This window comes from Rhinopithecus roxellana, chromosome 19 (genome assembly GCF_007565055.1).
Source record: "Rhinopithecus roxellana isolate Shanxi Qingling chromosome 19, ASM756505v1, whole genome shotgun sequence".
Taxonomy (NCBI): Eukaryota; Metazoa; Chordata; class Mammalia; order Primates; family Cercopithecidae; genus Rhinopithecus; species Rhinopithecus roxellana.
Window position 1 is genome coordinate 42,656,010 of NC_044567.1, and position 27,236 is coordinate 42,683,245.

General features: G+C 52.2%; 1 protein-coding gene across 1 annotated transcript; it reads right to left on the reverse strand.

Annotated features, from left to right (window-relative positions):
- Window positions 1-203: 203 nt before the first annotated feature.
- On the reverse strand, window positions 204-9,411 carry LOC115894970 (TBC1 domain family member 3B-like). Its single transcript, XM_030924265.1, is given in 16 exon segments — window positions 204-308; window positions 358-449; window positions 636-998; window positions 1,963-2,115; window positions 2,485-2,584; window positions 3,053-3,118; window positions 3,501-3,512; window positions 3,514-3,596; window positions 4,308-4,428; window positions 4,953-5,001; window positions 6,236-6,345; window positions 6,674-6,781; window positions 7,231-7,311; window positions 7,797-7,836; window positions 9,095-9,177; window positions 9,340-9,411. Coding segments are annotated over 16 exon segments (1,638 nt in total).
- Window positions 9,412-27,236: the final 17,825 nt, after the last annotated feature.

Genomic DNA, 27,236 nt, shown 5'->3' on the forward strand with positions numbered 1-27,236 from the left:
GACTGGGGGTGCTGGGAGGGGCTGGGCATGGTTGACTTTGTGATCTGGGGGCTGGTGTGTTCCATCTGTGAAGGTCTTTCGAACTGCACACTTTCTTAATAAATTTTCATAAGTTTAACAAAAAATAAAATGAGGATGTGAAGCTGGCTTGGGTTGTTAAGCCTCGGGAAGTTATCCAGCCATGAGCCCTGCCCCAGATGCTTCTAGAAGCCTGGAGGGAACTGAGAATTTTCCAAGTAGAGGTGGCAGAGGCAAGGCCCTGCGGTGGAAGTGCACTGCTGCTCGTCCCTAGCTGCGAAGGGGGTGTCCTATGGAATCAGTGCTGGGTGCAGCGCAGGGCTGGAAGTCCATGTCCACACTGTGGCTCAGTGCAGTGAAAGCCAATCTCACCCCCTCCGCAGGGTGTTCCGCCTGCCAGAACGTGGCCAGCTGGTCTTCCTGGGATACGGTGCCATTGTAGAAATTAGGTGCAAGTCTCTTGTCCGCAGATGGGGTGCCCTGTTGCAGTGGGATGTCTCCCAACCTCCCTTAGTCCTGATGGGCCTGGGCAGGGTCTGGTGTCAGGGTTCCCATGGGCTTCCAGAGCTGGCCCTGTCCCACAGTCCCGAAGCTGTCCAGGACACATTCAGAAGGGACACGGACCCAGCAGCTCTGTTCGAAATCATAATGGGGGAACCAAGGGCCCCCTACATCCAGGTCCGTCGGGAGCCGGGGCATCGAGTTCCACTCCAGGAATCTCCAGGAACCCTGAGGTCTTCCCTGAGCCGGGGCTGGGCTGGGCACACCCTGAGTGCCCACAGGGTAGATGTCTTCCCGGACAGCCCCACCAGGACAGGATGTGGAAGAACAAGGTGCCCATGGTGGGGAAACTAACCAGATGGGCCGCTGGAACCGAGCTGGTGGGCCTGGAGGGGCCTGCCTGTCCCCCTTGCAGAGGGTCGTCCTGCCACTTGAAGCCCGCGCAGGCCTAGGTGCCGAGGACCCTTGCTCGGGTTTGGCTGAAAGGAAAACAGTCGTGGTCAGCGTCTCCACTGAGCCCATACAGGCCTTTCCCAGCCAGGCCCCACCTGCCTGGGTCTCTGGAGTCCTCAGGGTCTCTGTGTGGCCCCCGTGGTCTGACACTGAGGACACGCCTGGAGTCTGCTGATCCCAGGGGAGCGGTGTGTGCCACCTGGCATGGGGAAGCTGTTGGGGGATGGCAGGTGGCTCCTGGGACTGCCCCCAGGGCTCGGACTGGCTGGGGGCTTCCTACCATACACCCTCATCCCAGGGATACAGCCCCCAGTGAGAACTCAGGTGGGAGGGGACTTGGATGTCACCCAGCCCTTTGCCACCTCACATGGGGACCCATCTCCACAGTGGGTGATTGCACTCGGACATGGGTCACCCTCTGCCCTCCCGGGTTGCCCAGTCCATGCCAGGACTGACTGTTCCCATATCTGCCTGAATTCTTGGCTCTGGCTCTCGCCCGGGGTCCCGCTTGTGCCCTCTCCCTGAATGCTCTGGGAGTGAGGGACACCCGATTCCCTTGTCTCCCTGGCTCAAGGCTGGTTGTCCTGGCAACCTTGGAGGAGCGTGCAGCAGTGAGGGGCCTCTGCTGCTCTCTGAGGCTGTGGGTGCTTGCAGCGAGGGGCAGGGTTTCCCACAAATGGGTGTGGCTCCTTTAGCGCCCTTGAGGGTCCTGTGATGGGGAGACAAGACACTGTGGAATGTGGGAGGGGGCTTGTTGGAGGGTCATGCCCACATCGCCCTCCTGCGTGCACAACACATCCAGTACACACGCACTGAGCGCCTGCCCTGAGGACCGGTGGGCCTCCTGTACTTTCTTAGAGTCCAGGAGGAAGAGGAGGAGGAAAAGGTGAAGAGGAAGGCCCAGGTAGTAGGGTTGCAGGTCTCGGGCACTCCCCCACTATTGACTGCCCCAGAGGGTGACATGGGAGAGGACATGGCACTGGAGCCCACCTGGGGGTGGCAGGTCCCCTTGCTTCCTTGTTAGTTTCTTCGTAGAGGCCCTAAGATGCTTGAGCACAGAGTCATCATCCAACTCCCAGGTACGGAAGAACTGGTTCCAAAACCGTGCCCACAGGCCAGACCTGGACGTCTTCATGAGGCGCTCTAGGGACAGGGTGGACATCAGGCCAGGAGAGTTCCCTGGGAGGGGCACAGCTGATACCCCGTGGCCACTTCAGTCTCCCACTGGGCGGTGCCGGATCCTTTTGTGGCCACCCCAGGGGCCCAGGTGTGCACAGGAGGCTGTGGCTGGGGGGCAACCTGGGCAAGGAAGTGCTCAGGACACTCCTGACTTTCATCTGGGTCATGTGGGGGATGGGCTCCGTGTCTCAGTCCCCTGCCCAGCCCACCTGGCCAGACCTCCATCTGGGCCAGAACAGAGGATCATGAGGACAGTGTGAGGAAGCTGCCCTCTGGACAGTCTGGGTCTGACCCCAGGGCTTCCCAGGCCCCACTGGGCACACATAGACTTACTCCTCTGAACCTTAAAGGCAATGCTTGTCATCGGCATCAACACCTGTTCTCCTTCCAGCAAATACACGTCCCACAGGCGCAGGGTGAGCCCAAGAGAGATCTGTGGAGACAGCAGGCGTGGGAGAACCTGGCCCTTCCAGGCTGGGGCTGGTGGCCTGAGCTGGGTCCATTGGGCCTTCAGTCCCCAGAGTCAGTGACCTTCCCCATGAGGGTCACCTGAGCCCTCCAGGGCGCTGGGTCAGACAAGGTCTTGCAGCTCCTCATGGGGGGCACTCATTGGAGGGGGGTGTGGCTCCTGGAGAGAGGGGCTTGCCCAGGGCATGAGGCTTCCCTGAGCCCTCTCAAGTCGGGTCCTGGCCTTGTCTGCCCATGAGACTGGGCCTGAGCCCCAGCCTTTGCCCTGGATGACCCCTCTTGGGCAGAGGGTTTTGTTTGGGTGTCCTGTGGGGACCTCCCTGTGGGCGGAGCCTCCTGTGGGCTGTGGGTGAGCCAGACCCCTGGACTGGGGAAGCAGGGCACTGCAGGGCAAGGAGGATCCCTGAGCCAGGGTCTCCCTATGCCTTCTTACCCCATCATTCAACATCTGGAGAAGCCAGCCTAACGAGGAACCCTGCGCGCAAAGACCTTCCTTGTCCTGATGGGAGGAACAGAGGTGTTCAGGGCCTCCTGGGCTTCCCTAAAACCTCCCTCTTCCAGGGCCTCTGAAGACCCTTCCCCTAGTGCAGAACACTGGGCGGTGTCCAGGGCTCCCCACAACACCTTCCCCTTCCCACATTCTGGGTGGACACACTGCCCTTTGCCCTGCTCTGTGGGAGCTGGGCCCCCATCCCTGTGCCTCTGTCTCCTCCAGGGCAGGAAAGGAAACCAACTCCCCACCCATGAATAACCCGATGTCCCCTGTCAGGCCCTGGCTGGACTCCGCCAGTCACCAGCCCCACGAAGGGCTTCAGCCCCATTCCTCCAGCCCCACGGGAGGCAGGGCCTCTGGGGAAGAGCCGAGGGGACCATAAACTCACCAGATGCCACATAGGTCTTGGCTTGTGACGTGGGGACCACATGCTCCTGATGGTCTTGGAGCCCCTGGACTGTCCTGACATTTGGGCTGAGGAATCCTGAGAAGCCCCCAGCGCATCATGAAATCAGAGCCTTCCCCCAAGATGTGGAGCCATCAGCTGGAAGAGCTGGGCAGCTGCAGAGGCCCCAAAACCCCAAGGCTTCCCACCCTCCCATCTGGTGACCTCACCATGTGGCCTTTGCCCTGGGGAGGTGGGGCAGGAACATCCCCTGGAGCCTGGCTGGAGGTTCCCCTGGAGGCCTCCTGGACCAGGGTGCAAAAAGGGCAAGCCTGACTTTGAGGCCACAGAAAGGCTGCCAGACCATGGTGGGTGCTGGGCTTCCTGGTTGTCTCCTGGAAGTGGGGTCGGGCCAGGGGACACGGGATGGGGAGATGCTGGACCTGGACTTGGTTGGCCCATTTGTGGGCACCAAGGGCAACTGGAGCCCGGATAGATGGAGGGCAGGGGGACGATCAGGGAGGGGAGAGTCAGTTGCACACAATCAGAGCCGGAGGGCGTGGCAGCAGGACACAGAGGGTGGCCACGGGGGGGATGAGATGCCCTCCGCTGATGGGGATGAAAGTCGTCTGACTTGGGCTTTGGGCATCAGCCGGGACTCCCATGGGACTCTCAGCAGAGACATCCTAAAGGCTCCCAACAAGCTGGCAACACAAGATAGGTGCCTTGGCTGAAAGCTGAGATCATCTGGCCAGGGTGGCTGCCCCCGGGACTCGCTGCATGAGGTCTTGGGGGCAGCTGTCCACCTACCCTGCAGGGAGTGCCTCTCACTGGCCAGCAGCTGCGCCAGTGCCCAGAATGCATCCTCCTCAGGCAGATAAAGGAGGAACAAGGCTGCGATGTGGCTCAGGTCCCTGCAGTAGCCCACCTCCTGCAAGAGCCAGAGTCACCGTGAAAGGACATCACCTGGGAGGACTGAGGTCACCTGGGAGGACTCATGTCATTGGAGAGGGCAGAGGTGACTGGGGAGGCTTCCTCTGAAGAAGAGGCTTCCTCAGGGTGCAAATTCATTTCATGACAAGAGCCAAGTCCATCAGGCACTTCAGCACCTTGTCCAAAATGTCTCCTGATAGCACCGTCCCATGTGCGACCCTGCCAAGCTCCTGGGCTTTGGGGCAGCCCCAGGAGGAGGGCTCATTTCTTGTTCTGAGAAGTGATGGTCAGACCCAAGTGACACCAGGAGTCCAGGCCCCTGACTCCTTTGTGTCTCAGCTTGACCCCTTGAGGCCACCCCTTGCTTGGAGGTTTATGCCAGCAGTGAGCTGGAGTCCTACATCCTATATTCTGGTGGGTCACAAACACTAACTTTAAAAGAAGCAGTGACACCCCCACCAGACACCCACTCCTGTGAATAGGGAAATACTGCCTGGGAACGTCACTGCCAGGAATACTCACCGGGTTATACTCCGAATATGCCAAGAGGATGTAGAATAGTTCCCGCTGCCTAGGAAACACAGAAAGGGGGCTTTGGTTTGTTTTGTGCAGATGCTGTTAGTTTCACTTTGTCCACAAAGCCTAACAACAAATCCCATTTCAGGTTCAGATGATTCACCAGATAAGCAGTGAGCTCTTCAGGGCCTTTGAGGAAATGTTTCAGTAAAATCCACATCTGTGACATGCAAATAGCCCAGTCGTACAGTGACTTACCTGATCCTTTTCACTCTGAATGGTTTTCTTTTTTTTTTCAGTTTGCACACACGCCAGTTCAGTCTTTGAATGTACAGTTCCTCCACGGTTCTAAACCAATGGGCAGAGTCTCGCGGCCACCACTTCAGCCCCTCCTGGAGTGACTCCTTCATCTTCCAAGTCTCCAGGGTGGCCCCTATGCACCCAGCCTCTCCCTGATCCGTCAGCCCCTGGCCACCCTGACTGCTTCTCAGTCCCTATGATTTGGTCTTTTCCAGAATGGCCCAGGAATGGGAATCCTACTGTGGTAGCTTATTGGGTCTGGCTTCTTTCCCTCAGCAAAATGCATCTAGGATCCACCCACGTTCCTGCGGGCATCACTGACTCATTCCCTTTTCTCACTGGGTCTTCCGTTTGGAGGGAGGACCAGCCTTGCTCTCCCCATTCCCGTGTTGAAGGCCATCCCCGAAGTCTCCGTGTATGAGTGACGATGAATTAAGCAGTGAGCATCTTATGTGGATGTCAGTTTTCAAATCAGTGGGTTCAATATCTGAGACACTCTGTGGACACGTGGTTGAAGTCCACTGAGCTTTGTGAGCCACTGCCCAACTGGCTGCCAAAGTGGCTGTGCGTTGTCATGTTCCCAGCAGACAAGGATGACAGTTTCCAGGACCCCTAATTGCCCCAGCATTTGGTGATGTCAGTGTTACCTCGGGAGGCTCAAGGGCCCTCTATCCTGCCACCCTTCCGTGAGTCCTACCATGGGTCCCCGTGGGTCAGGGAGAGCACCTTTCACCATTGTACATGATTTTGTTTGCTGCCTTCTGTCTCCTCTGGATCCTCCGGGGTTCTGGCCTCACGTGTTCCAATCTGGCCCAGGGCTTGGAACCAGGGAGGTGCTTGTTTCATGGTGCTGGCTGCTCCCTGGGCCAGGAGAGCTCTTGGCAGCTCTGTCATCCCTCCTAGGTGACCCTGGCTTCTGCTCCGGGGAAGCCCCCATCCCTTTCATTGACTCCATCTCTGGTGGGACCCTGTGGCTCCCATAGGCTTACTTGGCTCCGTATCGATCCGTGAAGAAGATGTGAGTCCTTAGTGTCCCGCTCACGTCCAGGTCGATCTGGTGGATGTGTTCAGATGACCTCTTGCCCTTCTCCTTCATGACCTGTAGGGCAGGGCCAAGAGGAGGAAGCAACCTCAGAACAGGTGGAAGACTCCCTGCCCCAAATGGCAGTCAGCCCACACTCAGCACTCCGGGAAGAAAGGGAAGCAGGGAGGTTTCCTTCTGCACAAAGCTGCTTTTTGGCTTGTTACTGAAGCCGGGGAGGGTCACCAGAGCCGAGTTTGTCTGTGGTGACTGTGTCACCGTCTGTGCCCAGGATGTGCATCTGACCATCCCACCCAACCCCAGGCTGGGCTTGATGCTCCCTCCAGCTGGAGACCTGGGCCCCTGCCACGGCCTGTCCTGTTTGTTGTGCTCTGGCTGAGCGTACCTTGTATGTTCTGGGGTTTTTCGACTTGACTTCCTGTATGTTAAGGAGGACTGACCACACTTGGCCCCGGATGTTCATGGGAATGCCCTTATATACTCGATCTGTCAGCTGTGGGCAGAAAACAACCTGGTGTCACAGGCCACGGGGCAACCCTAGTGAGGACCAGAGCCCAAGGATTCTGGAAATGGTTGGTTTTGGCCCAGTGATTCCTCGTTAGAGGTGACATTAAGCTGGGACAGGGTCTCCCTTCCCAGGATTGAAAGAGTGGATGGACACTCAGAGTCGGGACTCTGATCTGAACCTTTTCCTTCCTTTGGGTCACCGGGGCATCCCTAGCCTTGAGCTCCGGGTGGTCCCAGACCTAGATTCAGATTCCCTCCCAGCAAGGTGATGCTTGCACGAATAGGCAGGCAAACCACCGACCAGGCCTGCAGTCCTCTGGGAGAGTACAGTGTGCCACCCGCCCTCTGAGAGGCTGACGGTGCCAGGCCACAGCCATGGGTGCCTGTCCCGTCTCTGCAGAGAGTGGTTCCGGGCCCTCTCCCTCCACACATTACCTTTGTGCTGTTCTTGTATGTCTCCCATTGTCCCAGCATTTCCATCCACTTGCTCTTTCGTGTTATCTCCCGCCGCATTTGCTGTCAAATGAGGAATGTTGGCGTTAGGGGAGCTGCCAGGCTTCCCGGAGCCGCCCGTGGATGCTGGGTCTTGGGCTCTCGAGCCCTGGTGGACCCAGCTGGAGGGAGCCAGGGAAGGGCAGACCCTGAAGGCTGAGAGCCTTTGAGCAAATGAGCCTCAGTGGGCTGGCTTTGGGACCCCGGGACATGCCATTCTCAGGCCACAGACACACCAGTCTTAGGTCAGGTCCCAGCCTCTAGGTGGGGTCCTGATACAGGCGGGCAGCCACCCCCAAGCCACAACTGTGGTTCTCACTTTGGAATCTTACCAAGCTGCCAAAGTTACAGCAACTTGGGTTCAGATCCAGCAGGGACTGCTGCCCCTCCCGGTGATACGGTGTTGCCCTCACCCGCCACCGCCCCGGCCAGCTGCCTCCTCTGCCTCACCGACCACCCGCCCAGTCCCCACGCCCCTGGACCAGCACCCCCATGCATCAGGCTCTTACCTTCACCTCCCGAGCAGTGGCAGGAGGCAGCTCTGTCTCACTGTAAGACAACCCAGGCAGAACTGAGGACCTGCGCAGGGCCTGGAGCTGGCCCAGACTGGGTCCATATCCAGTTCAGGGCTCAGTCCAGGAGAAGACACAGGGAAGGGAGGACAAGGGCCTTCCTGTGGGGCTGACTCCCAGGAGGGGCAGGCCCTGGGAGAAGATGGAGTGCGGGGTCAGCCTGGGCGGGGTTACTGGGGCCCCTGGCGTGGGGAACGTCAGGCCGCATAATGGGGCTGCCTGTCCTGGACTCGAGGTGGTGCTTTCTGCTGGAGCTGAGAAAGGTCAGGCCTGAAATGGGATGGGGGCCGCCCAGGGTGGGCGACCGGGCCCTCACAGGAGTCCCTCAGGGAGTGACTGCATCACCCCACCAGGGTCAAGGCAGCCTGCCCTGAGACCTGCCCAGTGTACTCCTGGTGTACCAGGGGCCCATCCCACTTGACATCCCCAAGGTCCTTGCAGGTTCTGACCTCCCAGCATCCACCTGCCTCTCCCTGCACCTGACCCACACACCCTGCGTTTCAGAAGTGGCACGGCTCATCAGCTCCCACCCTAACTCCCCCGGGATCCTCTGTCTCTCCATCCTATGATCCCTAAGGGATGGTCTCCTGCCTGGGCTCCTCTTACCTAGCCCCAGATCCTTTCCCAGCACCAGACCCAGGGTCTTTAGCCACAAGCCCTGCTACCTCCCTGGCCTTAACATGAGATGCCCAGAATGGGGCCCTGCCCGTCTTCTCCCCCATTCCCCTAGGGCCACAGCCCCCACTGTCTCCATGCCTTTCCATCTTCCCCATGGGGACAGTGAGGGCTGTAGCTCTAGGGAAATGAGGGAGGACAGGGGCAGGTGGGCCCTCAGAGACCTGCTGGACAACAGCCCTGAGACTGGGCCAGACGTCCCCTCACCCTGTGGCCACAACACTTGGATCTCACTGGGGTTGTCTCCAAGTAGAAAGGGCCAGACCCTCAGGCTGCCCCGCTTCTCTTGTGCTAACTTGTGGACAGAACTGCTGAGAGTGCAGGGGCCTGACCTAGCCCAGTCTCCATTCCCACCCACTCCCTAGATGGGCCCCGCACCTCTGGCCTAACAGCAACCTCGGGCTGGACCTGCAGGGGAGCCAGGGAGGAGTTCTGACCCTGGAAAGGAGGTTGGCCCGACCGGGTGAGACAGTCCTGCCTCGGAAAGGCCTTTCTGAAAGCAAACCCATCCCTGAGCTGAGACAGGTGCTTTAGGGGTGAGGGGAGCACAGAGGACTCACTGCACAATCCCGAAGCGATCAATGTTGTTGTAGATTCCAACAGGCTCAGGCCCCATGTCCTCTGGCAGCCCAGCTCGGTGTCCCTGTAACCCAGAGGGAGCCTTGGTGAGGGGTCCAAGGTAAAGAGTGCAAGGGTCTGGAGGTAGTGGCCACCCATCACCACCCTGTGCTCCTAGGGAGCCCAGGACCCTTTGACCAGGGCGCACTGGAAGAGGCCTCCCTCCAAGGAGCAGACCGACCTGTGCCTTCTCATACTTCATAATGATGTCCTCTCGCTTCTGTGCCCACAAACTGTCTGCATCCTCTGCAATTTCCATCCTGTGAGCCAAAAATCGTCTAAAAGTTACATTGTACTAGAGAGCTTCAGAGAAAACCTGAACTGTTCCCGCCAGGCTCCCAGATGCTGGCTGGCTGTGTAACCCCCATTCCACCACTGCCCCCGGGTAAAAAGGAGCCAGACCCAGTGGCCCACACCTGCATGAATCTCTGGAGTCTCCAGTCCCAAGCAGGGGTGGGCATCATCCCAAGGACTTGAGGACAGTGAAACCTCGACAGAGAGTCCCGTCATCCCCAAATGCCATGAAATGGGGACACACCTGTCCCAGCAGGTTGAATAGTGTCCACCTGACAAGGGTGAAGGGCCCATGATGGGCTATTCCAGGGATGTGGAGGCAGAATGGGGTCAGCGACCAGAGGTCTGTGTACAGATGGACCGTCCCTCCTGGGAACACTTGGGGCAAAAGGAGGGTGAGGCCTCGAGAGGACCAGACAGAGCAAGAAATACTTGGAGAGAATCCCAGTGCCTGGACCCCTTTGAACAGAAGGGAAGATAGTCTCCCCCCAGCCAGCCCTCCAGGGCTCCTTCATTTTCCACAGCTGCCCAAGGGCAGAAGGTTCCCCCGGACAAGGGACCATGTGTGTTCAGTGGGGCCCACAGCCACCATCAGGACCCAGCTTAGGGCACAGAGGTGTTCTGAGGACCCTCCTATCCACCACACCTACAGTGGATCCATCCCAGTGACTCTGCCAGGACCAGGCTCTGCCCCATCGGGATGGGAAAACTGGGAAGACTTGGGATCTAGGGCAGCGAGCTCACAGGATTCAGGCCTGAATTCCAGCACGGCACACAGGAAGGCTGAGAGTAAAACCCAGGGTCCTGTCTGGATTCCCAGGCCGGTTACCGCCTCTCTGACCCCAGACGTCTCACCTGTCGAATGGGTACACTAGGGAACGGCACTCACTCTGTGAAGCCACCATGAGGAGGAAAGAGCCAATCGTCTACATGAGTAGTGTAGAACAGGCGCCCGGTCAGTGCTCAGGGATGGCCCTCCTCGGTAGCTGCCCAGAGGCCAACACCATAGCCACTGTCCCCAAGTCAGCATAGCCACTGTCCCCAAGTCAGCCTGGAGGGAAGAGAGCAGGTCGCACTCACCTGATTCTGACGAATCAGCTGGCCTGCGTTATGCCTCTCAGGTAGAAAACCTTCGAGTCCACAAAAGTGTTCACAGGTACCACTGTGCGTGTGTAACTGCCGCAGAACACAGAGGCAGGCCGGACAGCTGATTGGTGCTAAGCACCAGTGACATTCTGAGGTCATGGCACGCATCACAATGGGGACTTGGCTGGGTCAGCAGGGCCCAGAGTCAGGGTCCTCCACTGCCTGAGGCGGCCACACGCCTGCCTGCAATGTGTTTGAGCACGTGCATGCACACGTGTATGTGGGTAAACAGGTCTGTGCACACATGTGTGGCTTCTCTGTCCAGGCCTGGCTTCCCCACTCATGTGTGCCCCCAAGTTCCTCATCACTGTCAACCCCGAGACCCAGGACCAGTATCAGAGCATCCATGGGTGTTCCCTGACCTCAGCCCTCCCCGCCCAGGGTGTTCTGGGACACACATAGGGGTGGAGGAAATTGACTGCTGCTGTTGAATTTCAGAATACAAATGCTTATACTATTATCTTTTTATTGTCTTTTTAGTGTCTCTAGTGGTATCTCTTTTCTCATTTCTGATATTTTAACTGGGTATTTCCATGACCCTTGGATATTCTAGCTAGAGGATCCTGTGGGGAAAGTACTGGGCACACAGTAGGGCCTCACTCTATTCTAGACATGTTATCTAAAATCTGGTTCACCTGTCCTTCCACCCAGGGCCTAGAGGGGATGCCAAATTCCAGGCTCCAGAAAGAGCTTGAGATAAAATGAACCTTCAAGGGGAGGGCTTTGACCTGGGCTGAGTCTGCTGTGCCATCCAAATGGAGTCTCAAGTCCTGAGACAGAACGTCCAGATGCCCCAGTGCAGGGCCCTCCTGATCGACACCTGTTCCCCTGTATTCATTAACAAACTCTCCCACCCTACTCTCAAAGCACACTTGGCCCTTGTATCTGGGAGCTCTGCATCTGTGGATTCAGCAACAGCAGATGGAAAATATTCAGAAAATAAATTGGATGGTTATGTCTCTACTGAACATGTGCAGACTTTGCTCTTGTCATCATTCCCTAAAGAATACAGTATCCCAACCATTTATGCAGCATCTGCATTGCATTACATATCATAAATAATCTAGTAATGGTCTAATATCTATTGGAGGATATGCATAGCTTTTATTTAAACACTAGGCCATGTTATATCAGAGACTTGAGCATCCATGGATTTTGGCATCCCCGGGACCCTAGAACTAAGGGATGGATACCCATGGAAACCAAGGGATGACTGTATAAACTCACTCAGGAAGGCTTCTCATTGGAGGAAGGGCCCAGTTCAGGACAGACAGGGACATCGTCCCTGGACTACTGTCCATTTGTTCATCCATTTATCCATTGGCACCACACTCTAGGACTGTCCCAGTGACAGCCCTAGCAGCAATTGGAGACATTAAAAAAGACTGACTCACATTGTCCAGCTTTGAGGTCTTGGAAGAAGTTGCACCAGTGTGAGAAGAGGGGGTCAGTTTCCTCCAGGATCCAAAGAGCATATCAGGCCCCCTCGGGGTGAGGAAAGGAGCGTGACCTCTCCAGCAGCCACACAGGCTGCAGTAGGATGGGGCTGGGGCTGGCCATGTGGATCACGTGGGCCTCATGAGGGCAAAAGAAAGACCAGGGGGTAGAACAGGAGCATGGGGCAGCTGGTTGCCTAAGGAAAAGGCACCTCAGGGAAGGGGTATTAGTTTGTTTTCACACTGCTGTAAAGAAATACTCGAGACTGGGTAATTTATAAAGGAAAGAGGTTTAATTAACTTGCACTTCAGGGAACTTACAATCATGGCGGAAGGCGAAGGGGAAACAGGCACCTTCTTCACAAGGCGGCAGGAGGGAGTGAGTGGAGAACGAGGAAGTATCACACTTTGAAACCATCAGCTCTCCTGAGGACTCCCTCACTCTCAGGGGAGCAGCATGGGGGGAAACTGTCCCCAGATCCAATCCCCTCCCACCAGGGTCCTCCCTTGACACAGAAGGGATGAGTTTTGGGTGGGGACACAGATCCAAACCTATCAGGGTCTCAGCCTGTCTTGTAGCTCCCCAGGGCTGAGGCTGAATACAGATCTGCTGGCCCTGCTCTACAGCACCGGGGGCTCTGCCTGTGTACCCCCATATGCTGCTTCCTGGGGTGGTGGCTGCTTCCTCAAGAGGAGGTTGGATCTGCTCTCTTGTCCACCCCTCTCCAGGACCCTGTGGAGCCCTGGCCACATCCTCCCAGGGTAAGGGCAGGAAACTGGGCTCCTTGCCCTTCTTGCTGCCTGGGTGACAATCCTGGGGTCTTTCTTAGGCCCCATCACTCTTTCTGCTTCTGAATGGAGAGTATTTTGGCAAATCTTCCTGGCAGAGGCCAGAGGCTCATCCCTGTTATTTGTTCGATCTTGGTAAAGCCAGGTGAAGACATCTGGACAAGCAGATAGTAGAGTGGCCCCCAGGAAGTGTGGGGCAAGGGTGCTGGCCTTTGGGCTTGCCTGGACCAGGCTGGGAGGGGGCAAGGTTACTAGGAAGCAGGGTTGTGAGGGCTGAAATCAGGAGGCGGGAATAATGCTGGAGGAGGATGGGGGTGTGTCCTGGCTTGGGGTGGGGCATGAGAGCCAAGGTTTGTCAGCACACAGAGGAGTGGCTGACTCATGGACTAGAGGCTGTGGAACCCAGTGGTTGCCCTTAGTTCCTGGATCCTGGGAGACCTCTGGAGCCTGGGTCTGGGGCAGCCTAGGGGTGGAGGTGGTGGGAGACAGGGGTAGGGGTGGGACAGGCCTTGCATGGCAGGGTGAAGGGTAGGAAACCAGCCAGGGGCCAGTTTGCATTGGCGGCTCCCATCCCCACCCCCAACCCCAAGCCCATCCCTACCCCCACCCTGCTGCAGAGACAAGCCTGGGCTGGTGTCCTCTGCTTTGGCCTCAGCAGATGGCACGATGGAAGCTGGCAGCCCCAGGGGTGCGCCACTCAAGCCAGCTGTGACTTGCAGTTTCTGCTTCCTGGAGTGTGGGGCGCCCACCCAGGAGAGCACGGGCACACCCCACACCCCTCATTTTGAGGATGCTGGGAGGTGAGGGACCAAGGGCCTGCAGCCCTGTGCTTGTGCTGTGATGGGTAGCCTAGGAGTCCTGTGTCCGCCCATCCACGTGGGGCCCCAGGAGCCTGAACAGTGGCAGGCAGAGAGATAAGGAGGGAGAGAGAAGTGGAAAAGAAGGAGAGAGAAAGAGAGATGGGAAGAAGGGAGTGAGAGAGAGAGAGGAAGAGAGATAGGGAGAGAGACAGAGGAGGTTGAGAGGAAAAGGAACGAGAGAGATAGGGAGAGAGACACAAAAGGCAAATAGAGAGACAGGGAGAGACAAGCATGAGTAGGAGGTCAGGTCACTCTTGATCTCAGTTCCCAGTGAAACCTGTAGCTCGTCATCATCTCACTACCCATGCAATGAAGTCTTCTGCCTGCTGCTTACAGCCTGAGAACCCCTTCTCCAGGAGAGTAAAATCTTTGACCCTTGCCCTTTCTCACTGGAATTTGCTTGTGTCTTCTGACGAACTGCGATGTCTCACCTATTGCCTTCCTGGGCTCAAGGAAGCCGACGCCTTCCATGTAAAGCCGACGCCTCTTTTGGGGAGGCTGTGCAGTGCCTTCATCTCACGAGGCTCCCCAGGAAGCTTGCGAACTTGGCTTGAGCCCTAAGCAGCCGAGTACGTGCCAGGCCTCTGCTTCTGTCTTTCAGTAAGAGGGAGAACCAAGAAAGACACTGAAGCATGGTCTGCAGAGAAGGCACTTGTGCAACCACCAGGAGAATGAGGAGCCTGAGTTGTCTTCATTTCTCCTAAAAACACGCATTCCCTCCCTGGCCACCCTAGTGAGGGCATGAAGCACAGTGTGTGTGTGTGTCTATGTCTGTGTGTGTGTGTGTGTGTGTGTGTGTGCATGCATGCAAGTATATGCATGTGTATGCATGTATGTGCGTGTGTGTGTGTGCAGGTACGTACATGTGAATGTACTTATGTATGTGCATCTGTGTGTATGTGCGTGTGTGCATGCAGGCATGTACATTTGAATGTATTTATGTACGTGCATCTATGTGCATGTGTGGGGGGGATCACGTGTGTGTGTGTTGCAGGGCTTTGCAGTGGACAGGATGTGGGAGGACAGCTGTAGTTCCAAGCTGCAAGTCTTTCTAATAGAATAGTTAAGATTCCCTGGACCACAGAAAGAGTGTTTCATTTGCACCCATTTTTATTAGCATTTAAACCTGTATTTTTTGTAGCATGTAAAGCTTAAGTTGCTTAACTATTCTTAGAAACATTTACACCAGTGGTCCCCAAACTTTTTGGCACCAGAGATCGGTTATCTTGAAGACAACTATTCCACCGACCCGGGAGAAGCGGAAGGGATGATGTGGAGATGATTCAAGCCCATTACATTTATTGTGTGCTTTATTTCTATTATTATTTCATTGTAATATATAATGAAATAATTACACAACTCACCATAATATAGAATCAGTGGGAGCCCTGAGCTTGTTTTCCTGTAACTACATGGTCCCATCTGGGGGTGATGGGAGACGGTCACAGATCATCAGGCATTAGGTTCTCATAAGGAGCACGCAGTCTAGATCCCTGGCATGTGCAGTTCACAGTAGGGTTCATGTTCCGATGAGAATCCAATCCACTCATCTCACATGAGGCAGAACTCATGGGGTAATGTGAGGGAAGGGAAGCAGCTGTTTCTACAGATGAAGCTTTGCTCACTGGCTGGCTGCTCACCTCCTGCTGTGTAGCCTGGTTCCTAATAGGCCAGGACCTCTGATTTACCCAGTAAGATACACACATTTTTATATCAATTGAAATTATTCATCCTGCACCACCCAAAATTGTCTTGCATACCTACACCCACCCGAGGGTCCCGTAGTACACTTTGAGAGCTGGAGACAGTAAGCCTGGAGCTCCGTTGCACACTCCATCTCTCCACCATCTGTGGGCTAACAGGCTGCGTTAGTTTCCTAGGGCTGTTTTACAGGACCACAGACTGGGCACCCTCAACAACAGAATCTTACTGTCTCACAGTCCTGGAGGCCATGAGTCCGAGATCAAGCAGGATGGGTCCCTCTGAGGCTGTGCAGGAAGGCTCTGTTCCAGGCCTGTCTCTTGGCGTGTGGGTGGCCGTCTTCTCCCTGTGACTCTTGGTTAAGGGTGACTCTGGTGAGGGCTCAGAAGACGAGAGCTGGATAGAATGTCCATAGCCTATGGAGAGGTTCGTGCATGGTGTCTCATGCCTGGAATCTTAGCACTTTGGGAGGCTGAAACAGCAGGATCGCTTGAGGATGAGACTTCAAGACCAACCTGGCCAACATAGGGAGACCCAGTCTCTTAAAAAAATAAAAACATGGAAGGGAAAAATCATTCAGATGAAGTCTCAGATGGCAATGAAGAACATGTTATTGGAAACTGGAGGAAAGGTGACACTTGTCATAAAGTGACAAAGAACTTGGCTGCATTGTGCTCCTAGTGTTTTCTGGAAGGCACAACTTCTGAGTGATGAACTTGAAATTTGGCAGAAGAAATATCTAAGCAAAGTATTGAAGGAGCAGCTTCATTCTCTTGAATGTTTCTGGGAAAATGAAAGAAAAGAGGAATGATTTAGAGACAGAACTTATAATCAAAAGGGAAGCAGAACCTAAAAATTTGGGAAATTTTTAGCCTTCTCAGCCTGTCCATATTGAACAGATAAGAAAGTGTGTTTGGGAGAGAACACGAGGGTGTGGGTCAGGAGGCCTGCATGGATCAGGGCTGTGCTCTTCACCAGGACAATGGAAGAGAGACCCTGAAGGCATTTTTTTTTTTTTTTTTTTTTTTGAGATGGAGTCTCGCTCTGTCGCCCAGGCTGGAGTGCAGTGGCCGGATCTCAGCTCACTGCAAGCTCCGCCTCCCGGGTTCACGCCATTCTCCTGCCTCAGCCTCCCGAGTAGCTGGACCTACAGGCGCCCGCCACCTCGCCCGGCTAGTTTTTTGTATTTTTTTAGTAGAGACGGGGTTTCACCATGTTAGCCAGGATGGTCTCGATCTCCTGACCTCGTGATCCGCCCGTCTCGGCCTCCCAAAGTGCTGGGATTACAGGCTTGAGCCACCGCGCCCGGCCGAAGGCATTTTGTAGATCACTCAGGCTGCACTCTCACCAGAGGACCATGGTGCCAGGGCACTGATGGCCTCCCAAAGTGCTGGGATTACAGGCATGAGCTACCACGCCCGGCCTATTTTTGTTTTTTTAGACGGAGTCTTGCCCTGTCACCCAGGCTGGAGTGCAGTGGCCCTATCTCAGCTCACTGCAGTCTCTGCCTTCCAGGTTCAAGCAGTTCTCATCCCTCAGCCCCCTGAGTAGCTGGGATTACAGGGGCGTGCCACTGTATCTGGTTAATTTTTGTATTTTTAATAGAGATGGAGTTTCACCATGTTGGCTGGGCTGGTCTTGAATTCCTGGCCTCAAGAGATCCACCTACCCCGGCCTCCCGAAGTGCTGGATTATAGGTGTGGGCCAAGGCACGTGGCCCAACTCTGCTGTTTGAGTGAAGCTCCCGTACCCTAGGTCATCACTGACTTCCCAGTTGCTGAATCCAGTTGTCTTTACTGAGTTCGTCCTTAATTTAACTTTCTTTCGCGTTGAAGCTACTGACCACAGCATTTTGAAACTCTGTTCCTTTTATTACTGTGATTCTACTTTACTTATTTTTCATCTTATCTCAGTCTGTGGCTTCTCAGACTTCCTCACGATGGTTTGCTTATTTTAAAAACTCAAAAATTTAAACCTCCTGAGTAGTTCAAAAATAATATACCTTTGACATTTTTTAAACTTTTCAAATAGTTGCAAGAATAGTTCAGTGATCACCAGTTGTTACCATTTTGCCATATTTTCTGTGTGTCCCTCCCTTTCTACCTGTTCCCACATATATGTGTATCTATGAATATTCACGTTTTTTAACTGTAATAAATTTTCTTCCTGTACAATTTGAGAGTTAAGTGCAGATTTCACAGCACTTCACCCCTAATTTCTTCTATATATCTCCTAACAATAAGGGAATTTTTTGTTTTTTGTTTTGTTTTGTTTTGTTTTTTGAGAAGGAGTCTCAGTCTGTCACCCAGGCTGGAGTGCAGTGGTGCAATTTTGGCTCACTGCAACCTCCATCTCCTGGGTTCAAGCAATTCTCCTGCCTCGGCCCCCCAAGTAGCTGGAATTACAGGTGCCTGCTACCATGCCTGCCTAATTTTTGTAATTGTAGTAGAGATGGGGTTTCGCCATGTTGGCCAGGCTGGTCTCAAACTCCTGACCTCAGGTGATCCACCCACCTTGGCCTCCCAAAGTGTTGGGATTACAGACGTGAGCCTCCATTCCCGGCCTCTTTTTCCTTTTGTAATTAACAAGAGATCATCATTAACAATGATCTATGGAATGATAGAAACATTGTGAATATTCTGTTCCATAATAATCTTTACTTAATGGTTTCATCTGGATTGCTTCTTGCCCAAATCAAATATTACTATAGTGATTATAAAATGGAGACTTTTCTATTTTTTCTGTATTTTTTCTATGTTGTCATTATTCTGTAAAGAATTTTTTATACTTTTTTTTTTTTTTTTTTTTTTGAGATGAAGTCTTGTTTGTCACCAGGCTGGAGTGCAGTGGTGTGATCACAGCTCACTGCAACTTCTGCCTCCAGGGTTCAAGCAATCCTCCTGTCTCAGCCTCCAGAATAGCTGGGACTACAGGCATGTGCCACGGCCCCCAGCTAAATTTTTGTATTTTTAGTAGAGACAAAGTTTCACCATGTTGGCCAGGATGGTCTCGATCTCTTGACCTGGCGATCCAGCCACCTCGGCCTCCCAAAGTGCTGGGATTACAGGCGTGAGCCACTGCACCTGGCCCTATACTCCCTTTTTAATTTTTTTTTTTTTTTTTGAGTTGGAGGTTCACTCACCCAGGCTGGAGTGTAATGATATGGTCTTGGCTCACTGCAACTTCTGCCTCCCAGGTTTAAGCAATTCTCCTGCCTCAACCTCCTGAGTAGCTGAAATTACAGGTGCGTGCTACCACACCCGGCTGATTTTTGTATTTTTAGTAGAGATGGGATTTCAGTATGTCGACCAGGCTGGCCTTGAACTCCTGACCTCATGATCTGCCCGCCTCAGCCTCCCAAAGTGCTGGGATTACGAGTGTGAGCCACTGCACCTTGCCCTTTTTTGTTTGTTTGTTTGTTTTGAGACAAAGTCTTCCTCTGCTGCCCAGGCTTGAGTGCAGTGGCATGATCATGGCTCATCACAGCATTGGACCCCAGGCTGCCTCAGTTCACTGCAACCTCTGCCTCCTGGGTTTCAGTGATTCTCGTGCCTCAGCCTCCAGAGTAACTGGGAGGACAAATGTGCACCACCAAGCCTGGCTGATTCTAGTATTTTTAGTAGAGATGAGGTTTCACCATGTTGGGCAGGCTGGTCTCAAACTCCTGGCCAACATGGTGATCCACCTTCCTTGGCTTCCCAAAGTGCTTCGTATTGTTAGCCCTAATTCTAGCCCAATTCCATAGCATTCGTCTTCTTTATTTATTTTTTGTTTATAATTTTTGAGACGGAGTCTCCATCTGTCCCCTAAGCTGGAGTGCAGTGGTGCGATCTTGGATCACTGCAGCCTCCACCTCCCGGGTTCAAGCAAGTCTCTGCCTCCACCTCCTGAGGAGCTGGGATTACAGGTGCCTGCCACCATGCCCAGCTAATTTTTGTATTTTTAGTAGACACGGGGTTTCATCATCTTGGCCAGGCTGGTCTTGAACTCCTCACCTTGTGATCCACCTGCCTCGGCCTCCCAAAGTGCTGGGATTACAGGCGTGAGCCACTGCACTGGCCACATTCTTCTTTCAGTTCATATTTGGATCTCCTTTTTTTCTACAGTGAGAACTCTGGTAACAACATAAATGAATGCCCTCATTTGTTTAGTTGTACAGTATATGCATAATGAAAATTTTAATACCAATAGTATTTCCAGCTACAAACCTACTAAGTTTGATTTAATATTTCTTTGCAATTTCTTGTGTGCTTACACATAGGCCACTAAGGACGTGCAGTCTAAAATTACTTAAGCATCTTTTTCTCACCAGGCACAGTGGCTCACACCTGTAATCCCAGCACTTTGGGAGGCCAAGGCGGGTGGATCATGAGGTCAAGAGCGCAAAACCAGCCTAGCCAACATGGTGAAACCCCGTCTCTACTAAATATACAAAAATTAGCCAGGTGTGGTGGCGGGCACCTATAGTCCCAGCTACTTGGGAAGCTGAGGCAGGAGAATCACTTGAACCTGGGAGGCAGAGGTTGCAGTGAGCCAAGACCACGCCACTGCACTCTAGCCTGGGTGACAGAGTGAGACTTCATCTAAAAAAAAAAAAAAAAAATCTTTTTCTCTTATGTATTTTTTCTCTTTCTCTTTCTGTGGTAAAGCTATTGGTGTAATAGTCAATTAAACTGATGTATTCCTAGTGTATTTAGTTGTACTTCCCACCCTTCATCCTTGTTGATTTTATTTTATTTTTGGAATATATTAAAGATTAATATGGTTCAAAAAGAAAAATCTACATTTTATAATTGCAGTAATATTTGATTTAGGAAAGAAAAAAGTGGATGATAGAATATTTTACTCAGAAGTCATACTCAAAAGTCTTCTTTCTTATCCTTCCCTTAGATTATCATTAGCTTTTAGTTTATCTTAGTTGTCTTCATTTTTGCAGGTATAAGCAGATACATATTTTATATATGTATTATATATATATTTTCCCCTTTCTTGTACAAAAGATAGTGTAGTATCCATGCTGTTGTACTTTTAAATATTCTTTTGCATCTTTTTATAGAGATTTTTCTTATTTTTATAGCTTTGTTACATGTTGTGTAGATTCCATAGGTTTTCAGCCAATATCCTGTGTCTGAGTATTTAGGCTGTTTCCAGTGTTTCACTTTCACAGATAATGTTGCAACCAATAACCTGTGTATTTGCTTTCCACGTTACTTATGGAGATGTACCATTGGGGGAACTTCCTGGAACTGACACCTGGCATGTCTAAAACAGAGCATTGTTCTCCCAAAACGTTTTCACTTTCATTTGCCGATATTGAGTGGCACCATTATCTATCCTATTACTTATGCAGAAATAAAGGTATCATCATTTCCTCTCATATGTAGTTTGTCAGCAAATGCAAATTATGTATTCTTAGCCTTTCATTTTTTTCTACCTCCATTTTCTTATAGATCTTCTTAGTTGGTTTATTATACTAGTCTCCTAACTAGTCTCATTTCTTTCCTAATACTCCCTACTGCTACTAGATGTGTCTTTCGTAAAGCCAAAGGTTTGTTCATTTCACCCAGACCTTCCTTTGCCTAGCCTCTACCTACTTCTCTAGCCTCATTTCCTGGCCTCTACCTACTTCTCTAGCCTCATCTCTAACTGCTTCTAACCATACTGAACTACTTGCAGATTCCCCACACATATCCTATTCTATCAAGCCTCTTTTACACTGGAATGCCTCTTTTTTACCTTCTACATTTCTTTCTTTCTTTGTTTCTTTTTTTCTGTCTTTTTTTCTTTTTTTTTTTTTTTTTACCATTTGTGTGGACAATGGAGTCACGCTTGTTACCAGACAGATCTTGAACTCCTGGGCTCAAGCGATCCTCCTGCCTCTGCCCACTTAAGTGCTGGGATTGCAGACATGAGCCACCGCATCCAGGCCACATTTCATTTTAATAAGTTTCAAGCAAGACTTTTTGCTAGGTTAGATGTAGTTCCCGTTTACCCTTACCATCCTGCGCTTACCTGCATTGACTTGTCTTTTTTCCCTGAGACTTTGGGCTCCTGTGGACAGGGCATTCCTTCTATTCTGCTTTCTTGGCACAGCCTGGAGCATAGCAGACACTCAATAGTTTGTGAATATATGAATAAACTTGATCTGATTACAGATTTCTTTTTTAAAAAGTCTCTTTAGGTATTCATTTACATGTTCACTGCAAAAAATCTAAACTGCTCAGAGGCATATATGAAATGAACGTTTTCCATTACCCCATCTCACTTTCTAGTGGGAACTATGGTTAACAGTTCAATATTGGCAAGAAAATCACAAACTAGATTTTCCAGTTACTATAGAATAAAAGGATTCACTATTTTGTTCTTATAGATGATCCCTTTTCCTTTAGGCAATGATGGTAAGAAATGCCAAAGACAGAGCTCTCACAAAAGCAGAATGGAATATTCTGGAGGAAGTCAAGTGGATTTAATATACGCCTTTCAGACTGGTGGAAACCTCTGCCTCATCCTTGAGTATCTCAGTGGTCAGTACACAGAGTTTGGTGTAATTATTTGCATTTGCTCCAGAAACTGGGTCAAAATGTTATTTTTCAATGGAAAAATACTTTTTCCCATTATGAGCAAATGGTGCTTAAAATTAATGAGTACACTGAAGGACAAAATTCAGATGTGACCACATGTTTCTATTGGCAGATGAATATGGAGGAAACTAGAGATTTTTTCCCTCATCTGTAAAATTTTCTTTTAATTCCTTTATAACCTTTCACTTAACAGAAAAACAAATACCTGAGTGATGCAGAGCCATCAAATTGTACTGGGGTAAGATACTGTAATTTAAATCATTGGAGGATTATTTAACATACTGACTATTTTTGGAATTGGGTGTTTAAACAAGACTTTTTAGTTTAATGTAGCCTTAGTGATGGGGTATGTAGCTTACAATGGAGATCATCCACATTTCCCAGGGCCTGCCACCTCGTAGGAACTTGTTGCTTCCGTATCATTTCTAGATCACAGGTATCTATTTCTTTTTTTTTTTTTTTTTGAGACAGAGTTTTGCTCTTGTCGCACAGGCTGGAGTGGTGCAATGGTGTGATCTTGGCTCACTGCAACCTCTGCCTCCTGGGTTTAAGCAATTCTCCGGCCTCAGCCTCCTGAGTAGCTGGGATTACAGGCGTGCGCCACCACACCTGGCTAATTTTTGTATTTTTAGTAAAGATGGGGTTTTGCCATGTTGGTCTGGCTGGTCTCAAACTCGTGACCTCAAATGATCCACCTGACAGCCTCCCAAAGTGCTAGGATTACAAGTGTGAGCCACTGTGCCCGGCCACAAGTATCTGTTTCTACCAAACACAGTTCAGTTCTCTGAGAAAGATTTTGCAGTAACATGTAACATGGAACAGAAAGGTGCAGAATGTAGCCACTTTTTGTGACTATTGCCATTGGAAAAACTTTTTTTTTTTGAAGATGGAGTTTCACTCTTCTCGCCCAGGCTGGAGTACAGAGGCGTAATCTCGGCTCACCGCAACGTCTGCCTCCCAGGTTCAAGCGATTCTCCTGCCTTAGCCTCCCATTTAGCTGGGACTACAGGTATGTGCCACCACACTGGGGTATTGTTTTGTATTTTTAGTAGAGCCGGGCTTTCACCATGTTGGCCAGGCTGGTCTTGAACTCCTGACCTCAGGTGATCTGCCCGCCTTGGCCTTCCAAAGTGCTGGTATTACAGGTGTGAGCCACTGTGCCTGCCCGGAAAAACTTTATTTTGACATAATTTCATACTTAAAAAGTTTCAAGAGTAGTATAAAGAATTCCTACGCCAGGCTCAGTGGCTCATGCCTATAATCTCAGCACTTTGGGAGGCCAAGGCGGGTGGATCATGAGGTCAGGAGTTTGAGACCAGTCTGGCCAACATAGTGAAACCCCATCTCTACTAAAAATAGAAAAATTAGCCGAGCATGGTGGTGTGCTCCTGTAATCCCAGCTACTCGGGAGGCTGAGGCAGGAGAACCGCTTGAACCTGGGAGGTGGAGGTTGTGGTGAGCCGAGATGGAGCCACTAAACTCCAACCTGGGCAACAGAGTGAGACTCAGTCACACACACACAAAATAAAATAAAATAAATTCCTATATATTTCTCACCTGGATTCCCCAAATGTTGCCATTTCACCACATTTATTTTGTTTTATCCTTCTGTGTATATGTGTATATGTGTATACATATATATACGCATGCATACATAATTTTTTTTTTTTGAGACAAAGTCTCGTACTGTCGCCCCAACTGGAGTAGGTGGCCCGATCTGGGCTCACTGCAAGCTCCGCCTCCCAGGTACACGCCATTCTCCTGCCTCAGCCTCCCAAGTAGCTGGGACTATAGGAGCACACCATCATGCCCAGCTAATTTTTTTGTACTTTTAGTAGAGACGGGGTGGTTTCACCGTGTTAGCCAGGATGGTCTCGATCTCCTGACCTCATGATCTGCCCGCTTTGGCCTTCCAAAGTGCTGGGATTACAGACATGAGCCACCACGCCGGCCAATGCGGTGGGACCCTCCCGGCCAGGCGTGGGATTATTCTCCTGGTGTGCCTCTTTGCTTAAGCGCCGTATTGGGGTGGGAGTTACCCGATTTTCCAGGTGTGTGTGTCTCAGTTCCCCTGGCTAGGAAAACGGATTCCCTTCCCCCTTGCACTACCAGGTGAGGCGATGCCTCACCCTGCTTCAGCTCTCGCTGGTCAGGCTGCAGCAGCTGACCAGCACCGATTGTCCGGCACTCCCTAGTGGATGACCCCAGACCTCAGTTGAAAATGCAGAAATCACTGGTCTTCTGTGTCGCTCCCGCTGGGAGTTGGAGACTGGAGCTGTTCCTATTCGGCCATCTTGCTCCGCCCCCCGGGTATACACTCTTAAGTGTGCACTTACACCTGCTCCAAATGTGTGTGTGTGCACGTGTGCACAATCCAATATACATCATGAGGAATCTACAAAAGTTGTTGGTCTAGTGTGGAGCCATCCCACAGGCTTCCCCAGAGACAGGGCCCTGGACTGCCCCCAAGTCCTCCTGAAAGGGACATTGTGGTGGTGGTGGGCCACGATGCCATGAGCAACCACCTGGAGGCCCGAGTACTCGGCATGAACCAGGAAGTGGAGGGGAAGGGGAGGGGAAGGGCAGAGTGAGAACCAGGAGGAATGCTTGCTCTTTTTTTCAAGCACAAGGACCCTTTTCTGCACTGGACTGACCTGATGCTTATGCCAGGAAGGAGGAGGGGCACACTCCGTCCTCCAGGTCCCTCAGGAGGAGAAAGGGAGCAAAGTGGGAGACTTGGGTCTGAGTTCTGAACCTAAGCCTGCACCAGCATCAGTTTCTCTGGGTGGAGGGCAGCCGAGGGCCCTCACCCACTGCAGGGTCTTGTGGTCATGTCTTCATCTGTGATCCCATAGGAAATGAGGGTTTTGTTCCACACGGGGTTCAGAGTGTTACGGAGAGTTTCGTTATGAGCTTATTTGCCTGGAGAAAGGAAAAATGATCTTATTAGCATCAAAGGGTGTGGTAGACAGAACAATGGCCCCCAGAGATGGCCATGTCCTAATCTCCAAAGCTGTGAATATGTTATTGATATGCCCGGGAACTGAGCCTGCAGATGGAGTTAGGGTTGTTAATTAGCTGACTTTAATAGGGAGATTATCCTAGACTGTCTGAGTGGCCCAATGTGGTCACATGCTTCTTAAAAGCAGAAGAAAGAACAGAGAAGAGAGAGTGAGATGTCACCAGGAATAAGGTCAGGGAGATGCAACTGGCCGGCTGTGAAGATGGAGGAGGGGCCACCAGCCAAGGGGCAGGTGACCTCTAGAAGCTGGAAAGAGCCAGGAAATGGGTGGAATCCCCAGGCTCCAAGAGGAACACCTCCCTGCCAACACCTTGACAAGAGCCCAGGGAGACCCTGTTGGACTTCTAACCTGCAGAGCTGTGACATAGTAAGTGTGTTGCTCTAAGCCTCTAAGTTTGTGGTCACTTTGCTGCAGCAGCCATGGAGGCTCTCAAGGAGGATCCCAGCTCCAGCCCCAGTGCCCTGGGGTGGGTTCTGCAGGACGCCTGGTGTGGAACTGAAGTCTCCTTCCGAGGGCATGCCCTGTCTCTGCAGACTGTCCCCTCTGCCTAGAACCCATCCTGTCCTTGGGCATGCTCATGCAGTGACCTCTCTGAACTGGAACATTGCCATAACTCCCTCTCCTGTGCCAGTGACTTGAGCTCCGTGTCTGACTCAGTCTGATGCCCGCCACCCCGGCCCAGGGTTGGAGGTCAGGCAACCCGGGGTTCCAATTCCAACTCTGTGGCAGCGTCAGGTTCCCCACCGTGGAAAGGACACAGAATCCCTCTCTCGCACTGCTTTCAGGAGCTTGTCTGTAAGGAGACTGCTCTTTATAAAACACTGGGGAGAGTCCCGGGGACTTCCTACAACAGGCCCTGCCCACTCCAGTCCCACGAGTTAGGGGTCACTGAGCCCCCGAGTTGGGCACACTTCTCTGGTTACACTCGCTCTTGGCTCTCACGTCCCTGAGCTCCACGTGCAGCGTAAGGACATCGAGGGGGAGCCATTTCTTCCCCAGGGTAGGTGGTGGGGCACTGCCGTGTCTTAGCCCTGCCTTCCCCAGAGAGGCGCAATGTTCCCCTCTGGGTGGTCCTTCGACTGCGGTGGGCCCCCGGTGTACACATTTGGTCCCCAAGTCAACACAGACTCTGCCCTATGAAATTAAAAATAAAACAACACTGAAGTGTAGGACGCACAGAAGGAAGTAAGTCTAAGAAGTTCTGATTTTTCATGGCTCAAGGTCACCTTGATGCTTTTATTTAATAGCATTTTTTTTCTCTCCTCTCCTAGATGCACGTGTTGTGCTGGTGCCTTACGTGCATCTGTGGTTGGCCTCTTGGCCCGTCTCTCGTGGGAATGAGGATTCTGTGGTCAAATACTTTGGGCAGACGCTGCCTACTTCATCCCCTAATGAGAGTGGGAACAGCCCATCAGCACATGAAGGCTCTGGTAAGTCCTGCAGTAAAGAAACTGGTTAATAATGTTTTCCAATGTGATCTGACCACAGTTCTTTGTTGGCACATCATAGTAACCTCCAGCTGAGAATGCTTCTTATAAAATGCCAGCCTGGAAATTCTCCAGGGCTTTCCCCAGATCAGCAGGTAGGTTATGCTGGAAGGCATCCAGGTGTGGGACAGACTGGCTGTTCCGCATGGAGGTGAATGGCTGAGGCTCCTCAGCTTGCTTGGGCTCTGAGGAGGAGTGGCATCTGTGGGCCTCCCTGGGTGCCCCCAGCCCAGTCCAGGCCCCATCGCCCTGAGTGGTCACAGCTGGTGGGCAAGCCAGGTGAACCTCCCTCTTTCCTGGCTCCTGGCCACAAGTACAGCTTGACACCGGGGTCTGACAGCCCATTGTGGTCCATGGGCTTCAGGTCATGGGTAAGAACAGGAAGGGTGTGAACGGGAAATCAAGGAGACGGAGCTGCCAGGCCTGCAGGTGCCTGGGCCAGCAATGCCCTTGTCCCTGGATCTCCTGGCTGGGTATTTATGGCCCCTTTCACAGAAGCCCCTGGCCCCACTCCTCCAGACAGAAGGAGTGAGGGTGGCTCAATGCCAGTGCAATCTCCCCTCCCCCAAACATCCTGGCCCAGGGCAGGTGTCACGGGGCGTCTGTCAAAACAGGCTTTCTCTCCTCATCATCCTGAAAGCCCGGTGACTGGCATTCCTCTGAGCTGCCCTCCCATCCCGCTTTGGTCCGCCCTTCCTGGTCCTGACTCCCCTCCCCCATCTTCCCAGCAGGGCCTCCTGAGAGGGAATGTCCCTCCAAAAAACTGG